We start from the raw sequence: 22,786 nt of genomic DNA on the forward strand, positions 1-22,786 counted from the left end.
TAAAGCCTTCCCTTATTAAATATTAAGGAAAGGTTTTCAGCCTTCGCGCACGTATCTATAGCAATATATTTAATCAGCTAGCCTTAAGTTAATCATTTCCTGAAAAAAATAAGTCAAATTAATTAAATTAATATGGGAAAATATGAAGTGTTCGAAGCTACCCAGAATATGTACGAAGCTTGAAAGCTTTCCCCTACAACGTAAACTTCAAGCTCAATTATTTGGACTTGGACAATTCATAAGCATTTTAAATTCCAATTAGTTCCTATCCCTCCATCGTATCTCCTAATTTACAACAATTTACAAATGAAACATATCCTGACACATTTACACAAAAATTCTCTTTTTACAAATGCACAAGACAATTTGTTCTTTTTCCTTCTACTACACGTCGAAAGTAATATTATTTTACAAAAATATAATTATATTTTGGCGTTTATGTGAAAGTATAGCTATTTCATTGTAATTTATGCTTAATTGTTGCATATTGTCAAAAAGTGATTTTTTTTTATCATTAAAACTAATAAATTTCTTCGCTATTAAGGTTACTCTTACACGCTAATTTTTTTTTCTTTTTTCTCTCAATAAGCTCTCTAATACTTTAAATGTGCACAAAATATGGTGATTTATTTCTACAAATTACAATTTTCATTTTGCTGGCAAGAGTTTTAATTGGATTTGGAGTATTTTAATACATCCTAAGTGCATTTTACAATTTTCAAAGCCATTCAGGATGACATTTTAAAATGAGCATCGATGTGGTGGATAAGCTAATGAAAATTTACGTTTATTTAATTGTAATAAAACTAGGCAATAAAACGGAGGAAAAATGAATTTAACGAATGTCCATTGCGTGGTATTTTTTTGTTTCTTTTTATTTTGTTGTCCCATCAAAAAGGAATCTACTACTCAATTACAAATATGTATGATTTTCTTTTATATCAATAAAATTTTGCGTAAAAAATACAATATTACAGAGATTATGTTGAAAATAATCTCACATTTCTTTTTGTATATCCGTATAAAATTCCAAAATACTAAAGATCATTTTTATTTTATTCAATAAAACATTACTCAATAAAATTTAAAAGATATGGTATATTTTTTTGTGATTGTTAGAATACCCAATAAATATGATATGTATTTTTGTAAATATATTTTTACTCTCAGTATTCAGCACAAAATGTTTTTTTTTTTTTTAATATTTTAGCATTTGGGAAATTACTAATGTTTGCTGCCAAAGGAAGAAAATTTCTCATCTATAACGTCTAGCAATAAAATACTGTTGCAATTTTGAGAGGAAAATCAATCAAATTTAATACTTCGCAACTGAATCACAAATATAACAATGTTTCTATATAGTTTCCGCCATTCAGTACATTCGATATGCTGTTGTCAAGATGTTTCACTGTCTTTTTATCTAATGAAATTTTGAGCTTATCTTGTCATCCTCCTCTCTCGTGTTTTGTTTTTTTTTTTGTAGAATATATTGCATATTGAAGAATGTTATATACATTGCCATCAAGTATAATAATCTTGAAAGAATACCAACTAATTATTCACTATACCACCCAAGTTAACTTCAATTAGATCCCTTTTCAAGAGAATTTTATCGAATGTTTATTATTAAAAATATCTTCTTGTCTTTTTTTATGTTTTATTGCAAATCCCTTAGTTTATCTTCGATGAATCTGCAATATAGAATCTCTTGAGAGAGATACAGACAACAACAGATCATGTTAAAACATGTGTAATTGATTCTATACAGTATATAAATCAGGGTTCATTTGCAATGAAGAACACCGCCTTAATATTACATATAACTGATTATGCTTACAAATGGCTCTCAACATATTGTACAGTGGTTGCCATGTCATAAAATATGGTAAATGCTCGTGTACAATTTGAATATGGTGGGCAAAATAGTGAGAAATAGCAATAATAGTTGTAATCCCAAATGGAAATTTATAGTATTTGATGATCCAGACATGTCCGGGATTATTACTTGCATTTCAGCCATTTTAAATATACTCAGGAGTCGGTCAGACGATAATTCTGTATACTGTGTGTTTATATGTTGGCTAATTGCTTCTAGAATGGACTTACATTGGGCCTGAAAAATTCATATTACCATCAAATAAATGAATAAACTGTTAAAATTTTAAACACTTAAACTCATTAAGATCAAATTTGTTGCAATTGGTACTAAACTTATTAAATAGTCTTGAAAAATTAAACTACTTTCGCGATATAGAATTTTAAGGTATTAAAAGTTTAACAACTTCCGTCATAAGTTTACTTTTGATGAAGCAGCTTTAAAGTACATTATCCTTCTTCTTTTGACTCAAAAATGAATTAGACAGTATAAAATTTCCTTTAGTCAGTAAAAACCAAAAACTAGACCTTATCATGATATAATTTAACTACGATTTGCAACATGATAAGGCCAAGTTCCATTTAAAAATAGGAGGAAAAGCCCAATTTTTAAGATGCCATACATTCCCTAATTAGGGGAGGATTTTAGGCTTCGTACAAATGCGCTCTAGCTTAGAACATCTTATATTTTCCCCATATTACTTTAACCCTTTAAGAACAAATAGTACCCCGGTATTCCAAAAACAAACCCCCTTCTTTTTAACTATAAAAAGCTATTTTGAACTTTAAATAGTCAGAAAAATGGTTCTTGATTTTGGGACACCGGTGTCCCACTCGTCCTTAAAGGGTTACTGAATATGGTTTAATTTTTTTAGGAAATGATTGACTTAAGGCTAGCTATTAAAATATATTTACATAGATAGGTGTGTGAAGCCTGAAAGCCTTCCCATAATTAGGGGGAAGTGAGGCACCTTTCATATTGGACTTTTTAAAATCATCGATTAGATTTCCTTTACATAAATTTCCCCTACCTAATACTTACTGCCGAATTTTACTGGCTAAATATTCTTGAGGATCAGCCGGTGTTAATTTTGGCACTTACATTTAATATAGTTGCATTTCTTATTCAATTGATGTAATTACAGTGGGACCTCGATAGATTCAACCCCCGATAGAGTCAATCTCCAATAAAGTCAATAGATTTTTTTTTACTCTACGGACTCCGATAGAGTCAACCTGAACTCAAATTGACTCCGATAGAATCAACTTTTCCATTGTTATTGAACTAATAATATTGTATGACTTTTTCGAAATTAAAATAAGTCTTTTGGTGTATCAAATGTAATGTTTTTAACACAAGAAAAACAATATTATGATGAAATTCGTATATTAACCGTGTAATAAAATTGCGACAAAATAATTTTTTTTCATGATTTTAAGCGTTTTGACCGATTGAAAGTTCTCTTATCTTTTCTCACTTGTCTTAAGATTTTTTTAATTAAGCCCTATGATCCCATATGACGTGTTTTCCTGTAATTACAAAAAAAAAAACGATTTTGGTGGTGAAGGGAAGTGGTAGGGAGGAAATGAGGGTCATAATAATAACCCCCAGGTTGACTTATTAGCGGGTCATCAGAAGACTTCAAGTAGATATCACTAACCATTTAGCGCCCATTTTTCAGATCAAGAAGAAAATGAGAAAATTGGTTTTATTGCTCTTTTTGTGAAGTTTAGAGCCAAAGTTATGTCATAACAAAAAGAACAACTATCAATTTCTTCTTTCATACAGTAAAAATTTAAAACAAATTCTAATTAATAACGTTAATTGCATCAAAATTTTCAACAATTAAATATCTACCGGAGATCTTCTAAAAAAAAATGAAAAAAGAAATCTTTAAGACACCATTTCCTTATCTTAACATCGTGGATGGACTTCAATATTATCACATGGATAGTAATTTTCACTAAAGATACTTACTAATAATAAAAACATTCTGTAAAATCATTCCTTAATCTTCAGCTTTTGCCCAAAGATACGACTTTTTTGGACCAGAGAGTGTAGAAGTCATGGTTTTAGTAAATGAAATGTTCTACTATGGTGTTAAATTTATCAATTATCCAATACAAACATAAAATAATAACCCTTTATATCAGAATTTCACATTTTAATTGATTTTTTTCGGACTCCGATAGAGTCACCGAATCCAATAGAATTAACGGGCTTGGAAATAATTAGTTGATTTTGTCGAGGTCCCACTGTATTTATTTTGTGAACAGAAAATGAATTTATGAAATGTAAGAAGGTCCAGCAATTTTGACTCTTTTCAAGGGCAATTGAATCGCTGTTGATCCAAAGTATTTTTTTCCTAGGACTATCTAAAGAAATGCTTTGACCTTCTCGTGGTTAATGGGCTCTACACACTACAGGAATTTTATGTCCATGTTGAAGCAAATTCCCTACGCTAGTGTAGGAAAAACTCTTCAATATTAACATACATAATTTTATTTAGTGTGTAGACGCCATAAAGGATCAAACTCTAAGATATAATTTTGTTAGATATAGGGTAGCATGGGGTAATTTGGAACCATTTGGAATTTGGGACATTTGAGATTTTCTCACCGTTTTAGAAATTCAAAAGGAAAAAAAGCTGTTTCTGTTCTTCTTAATCGCCTTTTTCTTCTATTTCGCGGTTTTTGTTTTCTCTTTGCTCATCTGAAACAATGAGAAAGTTCCAAATGTCCCAAATTACAAACGGTTCCAAATTACCTCATTTTACCCTATTTCCTTCAAGTATTTCCTACAAGTGTACAAATCTGACTGTTTAAGGATAATAGTAAAGTGTAGTTGTGCTGGGCTGTTTGACGGCTAATTCGGTGAGAAAATTGGTACTCTTGGATGGGAAGGTCAATGCCGCACTGTATTTAAAACTCATGCGAGAGGTGATGATACCAGAAGGAAATCATCTGATTGGTACCGATTTTATCCTACAGCAAGACAACGCACCAATTTACAACATTTACAAGGCCAAAATCATTACAAAATAGCTCATTATTATAAGAATATTCTTGATTCATATCTCAATGTGCAATTGTGTTCCCAATATGTCTTTAGGAATCAAAGACTGATCAAAATCTTAGGGTTTTAGTTGCAGTACCGATTCGTCTTACAAAGATTTATTTTTTTCATAACCATTTTTTTTAAATAAAAAAAATTATTTTTCGTCTCAAAGCCTTAATCAAAATTGAAATTTAGTCGTTTAAATGTGCCGTCTTAAGTTTAATTACAACCACAGAGTCGTCTAGTCGCTATTAAAGTATCTTTAATTGTTTCCTTGTTTATACACCATATAATTTATTAATTAGAAAGATTATTTCTCTCGAAAAAGAAAAACCATAAAAATATATTAATTTTATGTTCCTCCATGTAGTAGGGGAAACCGGGGCAGAAGTAGCCACGGATAGAATTAGACAGTGGCATGTTATAGTTAGAAGGAATATTGAGGAAACCATTATTTATTCGAAGAAAATACCTTCCTTCCTATTTAATGAAATATTCATCAGCCTGATACAAATATTTTTTTTACGAATTATATGTAATGAAAAATTTCGTTTGCTGGCTAATCTACCTCGGTCTCCCCTATCTATATTCACAAAAATTGTCAGACTGAATTGAAAAGATACCAGTATAATGATGACTTATTTTTCAGAATCTACACAATATAAATCACTTAGGATTGACCGCTTTGTAGCGTCTACTCCAAGAGATTTTTATGGCTATAAACTTGACTTTAATTTAATAACTTGAAGTTCTTTTCTGCAATAAAATACCCAAAAAAGCACTTCAAGTTGAGTCTATTAAAGTGTCATACATGATGACTGAAGTGCAATATAATGCAAAACACAATTATGTTTTGATAGTAAAAATAAATCACTCGGTATAAAAGCGCAATCAAATAATATAAAATTTAATGATGACCAATATGTTGTACGTTTTGACTGCGAGAACTTTTATCTCGGTGTTCCGATATACAAATGTGATAATTTCAAATTGAAAAGTACAATTTATTGCTATACAATCGAAAATGAATAATTTAATTTTTCCAATCAAAACAGCGAACTAAATTTAGTAAAATGAATGAATGGTGAATAACAAAATGGATTATTTCTAGAATATATTATTTTTAATTTAATTCATTTGTCTTAAACCACATTGATCGATTTAGTGTATTGGTTCTCGAAATGAACACTCCGTTTCACAGTTCAACAGAATGCACTCTTATCTTTGCGGTTTTCGAATATAGAATAGACCGTAAAACCAAATTTAATTTAACTTAATTGGCCATCCATCAATCCTATCAATTTTGTGTTTTTACTGACTAAAATGGATAATTTTACTGATCACAAATGTTTTTTGCCATTTATAATCACCCTTTTAATTGTTGCACTTGCACTTCTTGTGCATTTTTAGAGATAATTGCAAAAGATTTTAAGAAAAAATGTTCAGTGAGTTACATTTTTAAACTACTACAAACCTTCTCTCGCCGAAGAAGTTCTAATGGATTCACTTTGGGGTCATGTGGAAGTCTTGCTGATATTATAACATTTTCATCAGTCATGTTGAACAATGTTAAAGTACACGATGTCTAAAATGGTAAATGATTAAAAGATTAGTGGAAATTACTATAATGTACAAAGATATGGGACTTTCCCTTTCTAATTTGGCGCCATGCTGCAATTAATTTTCCGCTAATAATGTCACTTACTTGATTATTTATGTGTTCTATCATATACTGCTGAAGTGCTCTCACGGCATCCTGTATCCCGAGATTTGTGTGCGGTCGCAAAAGTGCTTCGTCTGTTGAGCTATATCCCAGCAGCAAGAACACTCCACCTACGTTGAGAGGAAGGACTTTAGCTGTGGGTTCGTTGCTTCAATGAAAAGGAAATCATATACCTTGCAGGGAGTATTCTCCAGGCGGCGGACGCATACAGATGAAGCGTCCTGAGTAGCAAAGGCATCGGCCTCTGAATGCCTGGTAAGCTGGGGATGCGTGGCTGTAAAATGCAAGGGATGTTCGACAAGGTACCATGGGGACACAGAGTGCGTAGCAGGACAAGGTTGGGTTCTCTCCTCCATCTGAGCAGGTACAGAGTTCACTGCATTCAGGATCATCGAGCAGGTACAGCTGTGATGTATACAAGAACAGGGATATTCATTCAGTTAAAACGATTACACGCTATCCAAGATTTTTCGGGCTAGACCCTATATCCTATAACTTTATACTGGGACCTTGACTGACCCTTAAAATAGATTTCACATTATTCGAACATTAATTAAGTAAAGGACAGTGTCCGTCTATGCTTCGTACGATCCCAAGCTTCGTAATGACAATGGATAGATTTGTATGGTACCTAACGAGGTAATAGTTTCGACTATGTACGGTCTGGTGGAGTGCAATATCTGGTGAAAACGGAGTAAGACCTTTTTTCGCTTTTTTCAATTTTTATTCGCTACAACGTTTCGGGAATACGATGTCCCCTTCATCAGGTATAGAATAATTAAGGAAGAAACACGTAAGGTATATATCGTTACACTTGACTTGCACTGGGATTGGTGGACAAGATTGGATCGTGGAGCTCATCACCATGGCGAGGATAGACACAGAAGGTAATAGTTTGTTATACTTTGACTGAAAATACAACGTAACGGTTAGGGATCTCAGGGCTGTAATGTACAGATGACTAGAAGGGAAGAGTGTTATGGGCTTGGCTCTCTAGGCATCTCAGGCTGCTCAATCGACACTTCCCAAAAATCTCAGAATTTCAACAACCAGATAAGGGGCTTAAGATTTATCTATGGGTCGGCTTAAACCTTTATCTGTTCCGCTGGGGATCGGGAATCTTCGTTTTTCCATTTTGTTTTTTACACTTTTATTTTTCCCAGTTTGTCTTTGGAATCTATGTCTAATTTTGGTAATTTTTGTTTTTGGAAACTTTGTCTTTGGAAATCTTGTCTTTCATAGATTTTACACAAGTATATTTTAAAAATTTCCCTTTTCTCAGAAAATTTCCTTTTGTCTCAAAGGACAAAATTAAAAATTTCCCAAAACACGGAAAATTTCCATTTACCCTAAATACTCCACGCGTATTTAGGGCCCATATAGAAACTACATCGGTGCTCCTGGACAGTCCCCGGGGACTGACTGTTTCTTCAACCACGAGGCTAAAATTGAGTGTCGAAAAGAACACACAATTTTATCCATTTGAACCATTTAAATCAGTTTATGTAACTACATTCTATGCCGCATCCGACTCACAATCAAAATTGCTTGCATTCCGAGGTTTCCTGTGAATAATGTCAGCTTTAATAAGCTTATCAACGCTTTCAGTCAGACTTGGTTAAAAATTGTTTAGCACTATACTCTGCTTGGAGATTATCAGCCTGGTGTTAGTATTTGCGCTCCTTTCATGAATAATTGTTTGCAAGAGTTTCAGACTAAAAGTTTAACGTTTAACCTCATTATTAAAGGCCTCTGTTTAAATTAAGTAAGTTAAATCGTGCTGTGATTAAATACTAAATATAACGGGGATATAGGGGAAGCACGCTACTTTTGGACGACTCAAGCTAATGACAGCGTGGCATTGTCAACCTACAACTTATTCATCTTCAGTATTTTGGTTCTAAACGATTTTTAGTTGTAAACGATTTCCAAAACAATGCCATGCCTTCCAAGACATCTGCTTTCAAATAAGTAAAAAAAAAAACTAAATACTTCTATTAGAATTTCTTTAATTCCTTGAGCATTTCCTTTACGCAACAGTCTCCCAATCCTGAGAGCTTTTGGAAGTTAATAAAGATGTTGGTTAGGGAAACTTAAACGAAAAATAAATCGATCTCCAAGTGGATTAATTTTAACTTAGGGAAACTGTGATAAATTTCGGACAGTTTGCAATGTTGGACAATGGATTTCTTTCGTTTGGCTAAATTTAATAAACTCTTAGTGCTTTGATTTGTTATAAGTTGTACAATATGCGAAAGAAACAAAAGGGAGTTGCCCCTACAAGTGAAATGCGATAGAAAAATCCTTGAAAAAGTTACGGAAGGGCAAGGGACTTCGGCAAGCTTGATGTCCGATATAGGACAGAAAGCAATGGGTCCCGGTCAGAATCCCGAAAGTCGAAATCCCGAAAGGCCAAAATCCCGAAAAGCTAAATTCGCGAATAGGCCTCAATCCTGAGAAAAAAACCATCCGAAAATCTCGAAAAACCAAAACCCTGACTGGGGCAGAATCCCGAAAAGCCAAAATCCCGAAAAACCAAAATCCTGAAACGCTAAAACCCCAAAAGCGAAAATCCCGAATGGGCCAAAATCCCGAATGCAAAAATACCGAAAATCAAAAAAACCCGAAAGCCAAAATCCCGAAAAACCAAAATCCCGAAAAGCTAAATCCCCAAAAACCAAAATCCCGAATGCGAAAATCTCGAAAATCAAAAAACCTGAAAGCCAAACTCCCGAAAAACCAAAATCCCGAAAAGCTAAAACTCCAAAAACCAAAATCCCGAATGCGAGAATCCCGAAAATCCAAAATTCCGAAAAGCCGAAATCCCGAAAAGCCAAAATCCCGAAAAGTTAAAATTTTAAAAGACTAAATCCCAAAAGCCAAAATCCCGAATGGACTAAAATCACGATAAGCCAAAATCCTGAGTTGGACAAAGTTCCGAAAAACCAAAATACCTAAAAACTAATATCCCGAAAAGCCAAAATTCCGTAAACCAGAATCCCGAATGATTAAACGTATTGCAGCTACGCGTTCTATTGCATCCACGCTTGTTGAAGGCAATGGAAAATTTTCGGTTTGATATATAAAATTATTCTAAACATTATCCTCCGTATAATTTCTTCCGTTTCAATATTTTGATCATTCGGAATTTTGGTTTACGAGATTTTGATTTTCGGAATTTTGATTTACTGAATTTTGGCTATTCTGGATTTTGTGTCTTTGGGATTTTGGCGGGCACCGGAAGCATTATCTATATTTTTATCCATAGGACCTAGTTTTGAGAAGACAAATATTCTAAACTACTTTTTAAGTTGGATCAACATTCCTGACACAAAATAAGAAAATAATTCAATTTATATTTAATATATTTTATTTCAAACTTAAGATTTGGAGAATTTCTTTAGAAATTTTAAAAGCAGAGTTTTTTATTACAGAAAAATGCATTTAAAAATTCTATTTTATTTTTTTTATATTTTAAAATGGCAAATTCACGAACGTACCTAGAAAAGTTTTTGATTGGTTACTGATTATAAAGAAAATTTTGCCGCAACGAGCGTCTCAGATAAATACAAAACAGAGTGTTGTACGAGATAATTGGTTTTTTGTCTCGGCTTAGATTAACCCGGCAATCGACAAATGAAATAGACACTAACCAGTTGTGATTGGTTACTTTCGAAAATTTTACCTCAGGTTGTAACTAATATTTTTAATTATTAATTGTTATCAATTATTAATAATAATTATATAATTATATTAATAGTAATTATTATTAATTGATTGCGGTGGGCTTGTAATTCTTATTAAATGAGAAACTATGAAGGTCAAGATTAATCGATTCTTGCCAACATTGATGAATAATCGATGACTATGATGAAATTGTTGACAACGTGCTCCTAAGTGGTAATAGTTATAATCATAAACGGATAATGGTGTCCTTAAAGAGGACTTATCAGAAATAAATGAAACAGCTTGGATCTACAATTATTCCTAAACAATTATATGAATTAAACTAATAAGAAACAGAGAAGATTATAATAATTATTATCTTGAAATCACACAATTTCACAAAGCCTATAATTAAGATTAACCAACTGATCCACCGATTATACTTCATATCTTGGCAAGAAAATGTACTGAAAAAATTAGACTCCGTGAATTGCCCCATCCTTCCCTATTTTATCTACGAAAAATTAACCTCAATAATGAATGAATTTTTTGAATAAATAAAATTAAAGAAATATATAAACCTAGTTCTTTACTTTCCAGAGAAGACAGATATAATGTAATATTTGAAAATTTTATTTGATTTTCCAAAATTTGCACTTACCCTCTTGCTCTTTCCTTCAGCTATTTGCTGATCATTCTGATGTGCCCTCTGCACCAGGCAGTATCCTTGTGTTAGCACAGAAAAGAGGAATTGAAAAGTGAATCGTGGTGAGTCCAATTGCTCATGAAATTTAATAAAATGTGACACACATCGCGAAAATCGAAATGTTTACGAGACATCCTGTTGAATTTGCAGTGTCAAGGAGAAATCAACAGGCACTTTGGGATTGTCTTGAGTATAAAATGTGAATAAAATGATCAAGACTGGAAAGACACGTACCATCGCAAGTTCACAAGAAGTTTCTTTTTTGCCTTTCATTTAATTCCGTCACTTAATCTTATCATTCATGCACTAGTAGCATTAGGATATACTTACTTGTTGGTACGGGCTTTGGTGTTGTAGTTGTTGAAATCGTTGTATCATCTTCTGTCGTTTCACTTGTCAGAAAGACAAATAATTGCTCTTCAGACAAATTGCCATTCTTTACTTCAATGGAGGAATTTAATTCATTTGAATGTTGCTGGATTATTGAGTCTGAGTATGACTCAGATGCTTCAATGTAATTTGTATCAAATGGACCTTCGGTGGGTAGATACTGCAGATGGAAAATGTACACATAGCAAAAATATTATTATTATTATTCCTTAGCAAGATGAATATCGCATTATTGCATTTTAATATGAAAAGCTTAAGACAATTGTGAATATCTTACTGAATTGAATGGTGGAATGGGATGAAGTGGAATTTCAACTTCTGTTATCCCCGCAAAGGTAGCCACAGTTGTGGATGTTGTTATGCTGGGCATGGTTGGTATTGTCAACAACCCCAGCTCAGCTAGGCGCTTCAAGTGAAAGTCCTTCTGGGACTCAACTGCAAGTGACAATAATAAAAAGTCATATAAACATCATCCCCTATACCGCATTCGCGTTCATTCCTCTCCCATTTTCAAATCTTTCCATTGCAATTCAAGAAATATCGCCCATATATTAAACGACCCAAGAAGAATAATGCTTCATACCGACACAGGGATTTTGCCACAATAATTTGTGCCATCCAAGACATTCGTATATCTGCTGCAAATCTGCCCCTTGGCAACTACATGTTGTACGAAGAGATGTTCCAAGAATTCCAAGTAAGGCTGAACGACAAATGTTGGCCCTACCGGCACACTTTCGCGTCACACTATCTATAGCGCACGCCTGTTCAAACTGCTCCAATCGTATTCTGGGATGTTGATGAAAAAAAACACCACTAAATTAGTTTTATGCAAATTTCAATATATCTTTCATTGTTTTCATATCATTAAGCGAAATTGATTGGAGAAATACAACATAAAACGATGATTAATATTTTTTCAACATATCATATTTCAAAATATGAATACAAAAGAATATTTTAGCACATCAACAATTGGGTACAAAACGGTCAATGAGTAATTAAATTCGGTCAATAAAATACGAGATTTCTGGGGTACGAGATTGGTCCTGCTACCAGAAAATAGAATATGTTGGGAGAATACGATCTATGATAGTAAGCCTAGTAAGTTATCGCTGTAAGTAAAATTTTAAAGAAGAGTCATGGAACCACCAAAAGCAATCTGGTCATTAATGAATTCGAATATAAAAAACGAGCTTTTATTGAGTCCCCTATGCTTAAGACCTAAGGCTTAGCCATATGGTTTAACTGCTCCAAGTTCCTATCAATCACGATGTTTTGAGAAAATTTAGCTTAGGATTGTATTATTAAAGATAAACGACCTATTAGGCTCTCAAAGAGAAAAGAAATTGCTCGCTATTTAGGATTTTGAGATCTTCGGGAACTGGGCTAAACCTCTAGTCTGAAGACCGCTCTACGGACAGATAAATTAACTAACCCTATTAAGTAAAAGTTCTGATTTCCTATTCTGGCGCATGTCTTCTTCCGTCGCATCAGCTGAGTAAAGATTTGCTTTGAATAAAAATCTAACGATCACTGGAAGAGCTGAAGAAAATATAAATTTTAAATTTCTTAGACCTAGGTATAAGACCGAAAGATTAAGATCGCTTATTAAGATCGCCTCTTAAAAATGAAGAGAGATTGCTCAGAAAAGCTTTGCAAGCCATTATGAAGAGGCGTTAGGTTCGAGGCAAGTCTAGCCTAATTCAGGATCTTGTCTGAAAACGTTTCGAAAAGTACCCTGAATACCTTCTTAAAGCAATAAAGAATATACAGATTTAGACAGTTAACCTTATAATATAATAATAATGCTGGCACAACATTCCATGAAGGAACTAGGCCTTCCTGTAAGGGGATTTCTAGACATGCATAATTATTTTTTCTTGTACGGGATGAGGTTGTCAGTCCCATGCCCGTGGAATCAATTGCAGTGAAGCTCACTGGATGCAATCCGAACCCTTTTAACGCCAGAAAAATTCCTGGTGACCTAAAGGGGATTCAAACCCGGGACACTTGCATCATAGAGCGAGTGCTCTACCACTTGACCCATTGAGTTAACCTTGATGTCCTAAAATTATGGACCATGAGGCCCAAAGCAAAAAGCAGTGGAAAAATCAATTACTTCTAGGACTTGGCACATAAGGGAATGCCCTACACCACTTACGACTCAAGCTGAGAGATGACTTAACGCAAATAAAAATAATGATTAGATTACATTTCCATCAGTTTATGACTGATCTATCTCTTGGCTTAAATCAAGAAATAACTTAGTTAATGGGATACTAAGCTAAGTAAATCCGCTAAGTCCGAGGAGTGACCGTTACACGATATATGTCAAAATTGAGGTAAGCCTTGTGCACAAGACCCTGAGCCTTGTAAAGAGGGATAAATATACTACATTACTGTCTAAATGCGGTCTTGTTTTGAGTAGTGTAAGCTGAGTTTCTGATCAATTTATGAGTTGGCTTCAAACAGTACATATTAAAAAAACACTTCGCCGGGGGCTAGGTTTTATCACAGTGAAAATGTCTTTTCCTGACATTCGGTTGCTTGCACCGGGCGGGACGCGGACTCATAACTGTGAGAATCAAGTCAGAGATCTCGACCGCCCAAGACCCAACGGTCTTGCCCATTACGCCACTGAAATTCTCAAGTCTAATCATTATTTTGATATAATTATGTTAAGCCGTTTCGCGGCTTAAAGTGTGTCCAGGGCATATGGCTTTTACGCTTCGCTTTAAGGAATCTAACGTATTTTTTTTCAGGAAATGTGTGACTTAAAACTGTATATTAAAATATGTAGCTATTAGGTCAGATTCATAAATAGAATATTCGTTGAAAGCGTTCGAAGCCAAAGTATGTGCGAAGTCTGAAAGCCTTCTCCTACGTCACAGTTCCTGTGCCCTTAAGTTTCAATGATAAAATCAGCAATGGACTATATTCCTGAACAAACCAGAAGTATTTCGGACTTCCTAAGCTTCATTTCAATACTGAAAATTCAGACAGACTTTATATTGGAATACGGGTCCCGGTCAAAATCCCGAAAGCCAAAATCCCGAAAGCCAAAATCCCGAACGCCAAAATCCCGAAAGCCAAAATCTCGAATGGGTCAAAATCCCGAAAGCCAAAATCCCGAATTCTTAAAAATGTCATAGCTACTCCCACGATTTCACACGCGCTTGCTGGAGGCAAAGGGAAATCTTCTGTGTCTTGGAAAATTATTCTAAACATTTTCCTCCATATAATTTCATCTCTTTCAGGATTTTAAAAATTCGGGATTTTGGCTTTCGGGATTTTGGCTTTCGGGATTTTGGCCTTTTCGGGATTTTGGCGTTCGGGATTTTGGCTTTCGGGATTTTGGCTGCCACCGTGGAATACACCATCAGTCTCGCACCTCTTTAACTTTTAAACACAGTGATAGAGTCCCAAACGCACTGACACGCCACTGCTTAATTCGTTAAGGATGGTAGGGACACCGCTATCCAAAAAGAAATCCTACGGCTTTCTAAAGCTAAGTTTTGCTCTAAGGAGTCAGAAAAGTATTTTTTTGACACACAATTTTTGACCCTCGCGTCCTTAAAGAGTTAAAATCGATCTAGGAAAGGATTTAAATAGTAACATTTGTAATATCCAGGATTTACGCAAACTTATATGTACCATTCATTGGGATAAGGTTGAAAATACAAAAATAGGTTTGAAAATTGCTTAATTTATTTTTCCAAGCTGTAAAGGAGCTGTCTAAATTCCAAATTAGTTTTTCAGTTTGTCAAGAATTCCTCTTATCCATACAATTCCAAATTTTGTTTTATTTATATATATATATATATTTATTTTTTGAAATACTTTTTTCTATTTAAAAGGGAGGAGTCTATGTCAGAGTAACCCTTTAAGGACGAGTGGTACAATGCTGTCCCACAAACAAAAATAATTTTTTAATTATAGAAAATTATTTTGTCCTGTAAATAGTCAGAAATTTTTTTTGGGACATCACTGTCCCACTTATCCTTACCCCTTTAAGGACAATTAGGATACCGGTGTACCAATAACGAAAACTATATTCTGACTATCCTTAAATAGTTAAGAAAAATAGTTTTTGCTTTTGGGACACCGGTGTTAGGGGCCAGCATTTTTTCTAACGTATACCGTTTACTGAGAGAAATTTCGCCTTTTAAAACTACTTAATTTACTTTTACCAAGTTTTAAGGGGATCACGGTGGTGCAATAGGCAAGACCGTTGGGTCTTGGGCGGGTCAATCGTCGGCTTTACTCACAGTGTTGCGAGTTCGAGTCTCGCCCGATGCAAAGATCTGAATGTAGAAAATACATTTTACTGTGACATAACGTAATAAAAACGCACCACCTTTACTCAAACACTCCGGGAACATGGAAGAATCATCCACACTACGAGGAAGGCGTTCCTGGGCGATCTACGATCAGCAGATCCTTCCAACACGAGATATACGACAACATGATTAAATTGTAACAGATATATCGTAACAGACGTCCATTCTTGCGTGAAATTCTGACACAAAAGAAATGCAGATACGTCAGTAGCAGACGCAGCCGACGATATCCCGATACCATTAATAATAATACGAAGTTTTAAGAGAGCCGTGCAAATTACAAATTGGTTTTTCAAGAACTCCTTGTAATCAGAGCAATTCCAAGTTTTATTTTATTATTTTTGAATATTATTTTCTTCTTAAAAAGAGAAGTGTCTATGTAGAATTACTCTTTTAGGGACGACTGGGACAGCGTTGTCCCAAAAACAATTTCTTTGAGCATAGAAAGTTATTTCGTCCTCAGAAACAAAATTATCACTCATCCTTAACCTTTTAGGGACTTTGTTGGACACCAGTGTCCCAGTAACTAAAACATTTTTTTCTTATAGAAAATTGCTGTGCCCTCTACACAGTCAGGAAGCATGGTTTTCCTTTTTGGGTTGCAAGCATCCCATTTGTCCATAACCCTTTAAAGAGGAATGGGACACCGTGTCCCAAACACAAAAAAAACAATTTTTACGACTATAGAAAATTTTTTTGTCCTGTAAATAGTCCTGAAAAAATGTTTTTTTTTTTGTTACACTGCTGGTGTTCCACTCATTCTTGACCCTTTAAAGATGCTTGGGACTTGGGACACCGATGACCTAAGAAAAAGATTGACTCTATAATCCTTAAAGAAAGCGCCCGGCAAGTTGGTCTTTTTATATGGAGTTATTTGAAGCCAATTTATAAATTGATCTCGGACTCAGCTCACAGTGCTCCAAGGAAAAATTTATTTAAACAAAAATTTAGTATATTTATCCCTCGACGCGGTAAGGGATCTTATAATACGGAAAAACTTCTCACTTTTTAAATATTTAGCATAATGATCACGAGTTCAGAAAAATTCCCATACGCATTTGTATGTGAAAGTAAGAAATTGGCTTCAACTTTGAAGGCCACTCGCTGGGGACTAGCCTTAAAGGCCTCTTCACATTAGGAAAAATTTCTTTAAAAAATGCCTTTTTAAAGAAAATTATCTTTGGAGGCAGGAACGTCAGAATTTTTTAGAAAAGGCAATTTTTAACGAAGATTTCTTCTAGTGTGTAGACACCATAAAGAATTAAAGGGTTAAAAGGAATTAGTACATGGTATATTGTTCAAGAGAACTGTTATTTTCAATGGCAAAATTTCAAAAATTAGCCACAGAATCCTCGAAATGAATAGGTATAACCAGAAAACCAAATTTGATCGGCTCGATTTCGGATTAAATCTTAAATGAAATCCTCAACTTCACCCTAATCACTTAAATCAATTGTGAATCGAAAGGTTTGAATTCAGAGAAACCTCAACATCTGCGCCAAATGAAAGTGTGGTACAAGTGTGTGTTAACATCAAAGTGACTGTCCATGGGCAGTTGAAGACTATCAAGATTAGAGAGTTCTAAGCGCACATACATCAATATCCGGAAACTGTGCAATTTCCACGAGTTAATGCTTCACACCATCTCTAACGGCCATAAACCAACAAACTAGGTTAAGAATGAACTTAGCGGTCTATTGATTCCTCTCGAATATTTGGGGCGAAAACCGAACAGTTTGAACCTGTCTATATATAATTTATTTAACTTTAGTATCTCACGTTCTTTGACCATATTTGCGGGCACACTCAAATGCATGTCTGACTGCACATAAAAATATCAGCACTTATTTTTCTCAATAAAATCTTAAAAGAATCACAAGGGCTGTCTGGGTGGTGTGTGGTTCCTTTTGAGGTGGTAGAGGACCAGACTGTCTGTATGATAAGAAAATTTGTCGCTTGGGAATCATGAAGTGTGCTTTTTCATTGAAAGTCACTCATGTATATATAGGAGCTAAAGGGGACTTTTGTGTATTCTCAAAGGGCTACCACGCATACAATAGTGCACATTTTGATAAATCTCTATACTCACTTGCATTCATCATCTTCTTTGCATAAATCCACAACAGCATGGCATGTTGGTGGTAATTGATAAATCACACCATTTGTGGTTTGTGTATTTGTATTATCAGGAGGCTTTTGAGCGCAAATTGGATGCAATTTTTCTTGAGCTGATAGACATATATCCTGTCGACTGGATGGTTTCCTGCAAATCAAGGCAAAAATTACTCAAATAACAGTCATTTGACTCACCAAATTTTCAGATTATTTTGCAATTCTAGCTGTGAAATCAACAAGCATCATTCAACAAAAAAAAACAACTCAAAAGGAGTCATGAAAAGAGAATTGCAAAATTAAAAACTTGTCAACTACCCAACGTTCACAGACAACTTCTCATGGCGACAGAGAAAGAGGAGTTACAAGAGGGTGAATACAAAAAAAAAACTACATAGTGGAAAAAAAGGGATGAAGTTTTCTGAAATGTTACACCAAAGGGATAAGAAATCAATGGACTCTTTTATCTTACTTGCACAGACAAAATGCAATGTCGAGACTTAAATCTTCATGTTGAGCACGATAAAAAGTTTGAAGAGCTTCCATACAGGCATTCCTATTGCACCGATGGTTTTCACAGTGTAAAAGAACAGGTTGCAATGATGATGAACAAGACGGATCTTCTCTGCACGCTTCCAAAACTATATGACACGTACTCTATTGCAAGTAGATAATTTATATATTAAAACTTTTTGGTATTAACACCAACATGAACATATACAACCTGAAATGGTATTTTCAGTAGTTCTGGAACACTTGACTCGGGAATTTGGGTATCCAGATTGCCTGCTATGGCAAAATTTTCCATTAGTTTCTAATTAATTAATTCAACTTTAAATTAAGTAGTAAAAATTTAAAATTAACAATCAACACCTCAAATAGCAGTTCATTGTAAATTTTATTACACTGAGAAAAAAACAGGGGTGCTATTAACTTTTTTCTCATAACTTTAACACTTTTTATGTATAAAAATATTTCAACATTTTTTAATGTTAATTTTACACATTTTTAAAGAGTAAAATTAACATGGAAAAGGGTAACTTTAACCCCCAATACACCTAAAAAGGTAATATTTACACCGATTTTGGATTTCTCTCTCAGTGAATAAGCAAAGATTTCTGTTGTAAACACCATGACTTTTCTCTTACAAAAAGAGGTCTTGAACCTCAATCCTTTAATTCAACTATTCATTTTAAATTTTAAATAATATTTTTATCCTCACTAATACATTTTATGAGAATTGACAATTTACCCGGGGGAAATTTAGAGGGACCCGGGATTACGCATTTCGGAATTATGCACCTAACGAGATCAATTTGTGGAATCATTCAGTTTTTGGGAGTAATAAAACTAGACAAAAATTACTTATCGGTTCGAAATCGGTTCACCACCTATTTGAATCAATCACTTAAAATCAAGCACCTGGCAATTTGGCCTTTTTATATGGAGCTATTTGAAGCCAATTCCTAAATTGATCTCGAATTTAGCTCACAGTGCTCCAAGGAAAAAATTTATTTAAACAAAAATTTAGTATATTTATCCCTCGTTACGGAAAGGTTATAATACGGAAAAACTTCTCACTTTTTAAATATTTATCATAACGATCACGAGTGCAGAAAAATTCCCATACGCATTTGTATGTGAAAGTAAAAAATTGGCTTCAACTTTGAAGGCCACTCGCCGGGGACTAGCTTAAAATACTACCTAAACCTTAGGAGCAATGTAATTGAATTTGTAATAAAAATTAGTTATCGATTTTGAATCGATTCAGCCTTGTCAAGAATTCCAAGACGTTTCCAACCTTTCAAAAACAGAACAAAAATGCGCAATTTTAAAGGTTCTCGAATTCAAAGGTGCTCCACTTCCTCATATTATCTATTGCTTTTTTATTAAGACTGCTTTAAAAAAAAATAAACTCAATAATTGTTATTAAATTGCAGGTGCTCCTAAATCTCAAATATAGTTTTTTTTAGCTATCTTTTTCGTATCTGCATTTTTATTCTATTATCCGATATTTATTCCCTTTTTAACCCTTACTTAATTTTACTCCGGTTAGCTCTATTAGGTGAGATTCTTAACAATCTCACCTACTATAATCCTAACAAAATTTCATGTCGTCCGATCGACCTCAAATTTGGCCAAAATGTGTTTCGCCACTTCCTGATCACGAATATATATGTGGCTATTTTACGTTCCCGGCCGGCCGCTCTTTGGAGCTTAATAGCTCCTAAACTAAAAAAGATATCGACTTGCGGTTTTCGGCAAAGGTTATATATCGGGTGAAAATTGCAACTTGGTACATAGACCCCCCACCCCCCACCCCTCCTTCCGCCATTTTGAAGACCCCCCTTTTTTTGTTTTCTCAATAACTCCGCCCCTATGGCATTCAGCGGACTCAAATTTTAGTATGTTATAGCTGGGCCTTAGAGCTTTCCATCAATACCAAACTTAAGGTCCCCCGACCCCCCTGACCCGAGCTATAAGGGTCCAAAAAAAATTTCTTAAAATGGCCATAACTCCGGTTCTAATTGTCAGAATTTAAAAAGTGAGGGCTTTTTGGAAAGCTCTCGTGAAATGCCACTTCTCCTTCTAACATCGCAAGTTCATAAAACCACCGCTAGGGGCGCTTTTTTTAAAAAGAAAATTTTTAAATCTTAAAAGTTAAATAACTCAAAAATTCCATTGTGCATCGGGCTGAAAATTTAGTATGTTGTAGCCGTTGATTATACCTATCAAACAAAAAAAACCTTAAGTCGATCCATAACCCCTGACCCGAGCTATAAGGGGTCAAAGTTCGAACATTGACCGGCCTCTATCTCCGGTTCTAATTAACATAGCGACCTAAATTTTACCTTTTTGGTTTCGTCTCAATGAGCATTTTCAGATGGAAGTTCAAAGAGTCACCACAGGTGGCGCTGTGATAGCGTCAAAATTCATCGAAATTCAAAGTCACTTTTCTCAAAAACGGCATTGTGCAAGTTAATGAAATTTTAGTATGTTGTAGTCCAGTCTAGGTCGTTTCCAAAATGGTGCGTATGTGCGCTGTGGTTTCAATAGAACCGGAGATATGAGGGGTCAAAGTTCACGAAATTCAAAAAATCATATCTCCGGTTCTATGTGACCGATTTTGATGAATGAGGGCTTAAACGAAAGATCTCACCAAATGCTACAACTTTCTAGAATATTTGAACTTCGTGGGACCAACACCAGGGGCGCCACAGTCGAAAAACCAATTTCAATATCACATAACCTCAATTATCTCGACTGTCGCTAAACCGATTTTGATGATTACTTCAACATAATTGTAGAGCACATTTGTCTCTACATTTCGTCCATACATCATTTTCCGCTCAGACTACGCTATCACTCCGATTTTGCCGTTTAAGTGTGAAAAAATTGATTTTTCCAATAATAACGCTTTGAAATCACTCAGATGCCAATTTGACTGCCTCTACTCCACCAAGACACTTAAAATAGGGTTTTAAATGGAAAGTCCCGCAAAATACAACAATTCTTTGATATAGTTGAAGTTCAACAAATGAACACTTGGGGCACTCTGGATGAAAAAACGAGTTAAGAAACAAAAAACATCGCTTATCTTGGCTTCTGATTAATCGATGAGATCATGTTCTATGGGAAAATTATAGAGAACATTCTGGTCTACATTTCATCCATATATCACTTTTCTATCAGTTCATCCAAATCTTTGATATTTTGGTTTAAATACAAAATTTGTATAATTTCACGAATTTGATTCAAGATAACTGAATGGCGTCTCCCTACTTCAGCATCAAATCGAATTTGCATGCACTCCGAGTTAGCTCACGTTAAGAATCTCACCTACATAAGCCGGTTAGGATTATCTGTCCCTTTTAGAAAACAATATATATTTTTTATGATTCACACACATATTTTAAATCAGTGCCGGCCAAAATCCCGAATGCCAAAATCTCGAAGAGTCAAAATTCCGAATAAGGCTTAAATCCCAAAAAGTCTAAATTCCAAAAGTCAAAATTCCGAATACGCCGACACCTCGAATAAGTCAATATTCTGAAAAGCCAAAATGATCTCTCATAAGTCAAAATCCTGAATGGGTCGAAATACCAAAAACCCAAAATTCTGAAAAAAAACAAAATCCTGAAAAGTTAAAATTCCAAAATTCAAAATAAAAATGTCAAAATTCCAAAAGACAAAATCCCGATTGGATATTCCTGATTTAAGAAAAATAATGTGTTAAATTTATATGTTTTTAAACATTACGTTTAATACGAATTGCTTAAGATAATTATTAATCTATGAGAAGATTTATGAAATATGCTTTAAAATCTTAAAATCTTCAATAATAAAGAATTTTCCAGGATTTTCAAAATCTTAATCTTGTAATCCTAAGTCAAAATTTACCCTGAGGTTAAGCCATATGGCTAAACATTAGGTCTGTAGTTCGTATAATACGGGCTTCAGATCTACAGTTAAGCTATTTGCTTCTATATTTTTTTAATTTCAGGCAAGGGTTTTTTTCAAAATTTTGATTTAAGATTAGATATCAATGGGCCAGTAGTCCATTTAGATTTTGAAAGACTATTATATTGCTCATTTAGGATTGCGGGACATTTAGGAACTGAGCCGAACCTTCAGTATGAAATCTAAACGTACCAAGGTTAGATGTAGTTTCTCGGTTCGTTGGCTTGTATTTCAATTTAATGTCCCAAAATCAAATGAATTTTGAAAATTATTCTCTACTGAGTTCCGAGGACAGGTATCAAAGATTGTAATTGCAGTTTTTTAAACCTCAATCTTTTTTGAAAATATGAGAAAAGTTTAATATTAAAGGTAGCTTAATTCAAAAGTTCCCCAATTCCCTCTATAAATAACAAACCTTCAAAGATAAAGATATAGATAATTCAATTCAATTC

General features: G+C 34.2%; 1 protein-coding gene across 4 annotated transcripts in view; it reads right to left on the minus strand.

Moving 5' to 3' along the window:
* Positions 1-1,463: 1,463 nt before the first annotated feature.
* The window catches only part of LOC129810103 (uncharacterized), a 74,122-nt gene continuing 52,799 nt past the window's right edge, over positions 1,464-22,786 (minus strand). For 2 of the 4 annotated variants that reach the window (XM_055860378.1, XM_055860375.1), the window contains 11 exons: positions 18,598-18,662; positions 18,346-18,530; positions 17,851-18,024; positions 12,002-12,207; positions 11,696-11,853; positions 11,359-11,578; positions 10,984-11,048; positions 6,830-7,061; positions 6,639-6,766; positions 6,408-6,518; positions 1,464-2,113 (listed from right to left, as the gene is read on the minus strand). In XM_055860378.1, the coding sequence (XP_055716353.1) occupies positions 1,874-2,113; positions 6,408-6,518; positions 6,639-6,766; positions 6,830-7,061; positions 10,984-11,048; positions 11,359-11,578; positions 11,696-11,853; positions 12,002-12,207; positions 17,851-18,024; positions 18,346-18,530; positions 18,598-18,662 (1,784 nt within the window). In that variant the 3' untranslated portion in view covers positions 1,464-1,873. The remainder of the gene's footprint in view (positions 2,114-6,407; positions 6,519-6,638; positions 6,767-6,829; positions 7,062-10,983; positions 11,049-11,358; positions 11,579-11,695; positions 11,854-12,001; positions 12,208-17,850; positions 18,025-18,345; positions 18,531-18,597; positions 18,663-22,786) is intronic. The other 2 variants (XM_055860376.1, XM_055860377.1) reach the window with 1 other exon arrangement.

Source organism: Phlebotomus papatasi, chromosome 1, assembly GCF_024763615.1.
Source record: "Phlebotomus papatasi isolate M1 chromosome 1, Ppap_2.1, whole genome shotgun sequence".
Classification (NCBI taxonomy): domain Eukaryota; kingdom Metazoa; phylum Arthropoda; class Insecta; order Diptera; family Psychodidae; genus Phlebotomus; species Phlebotomus papatasi.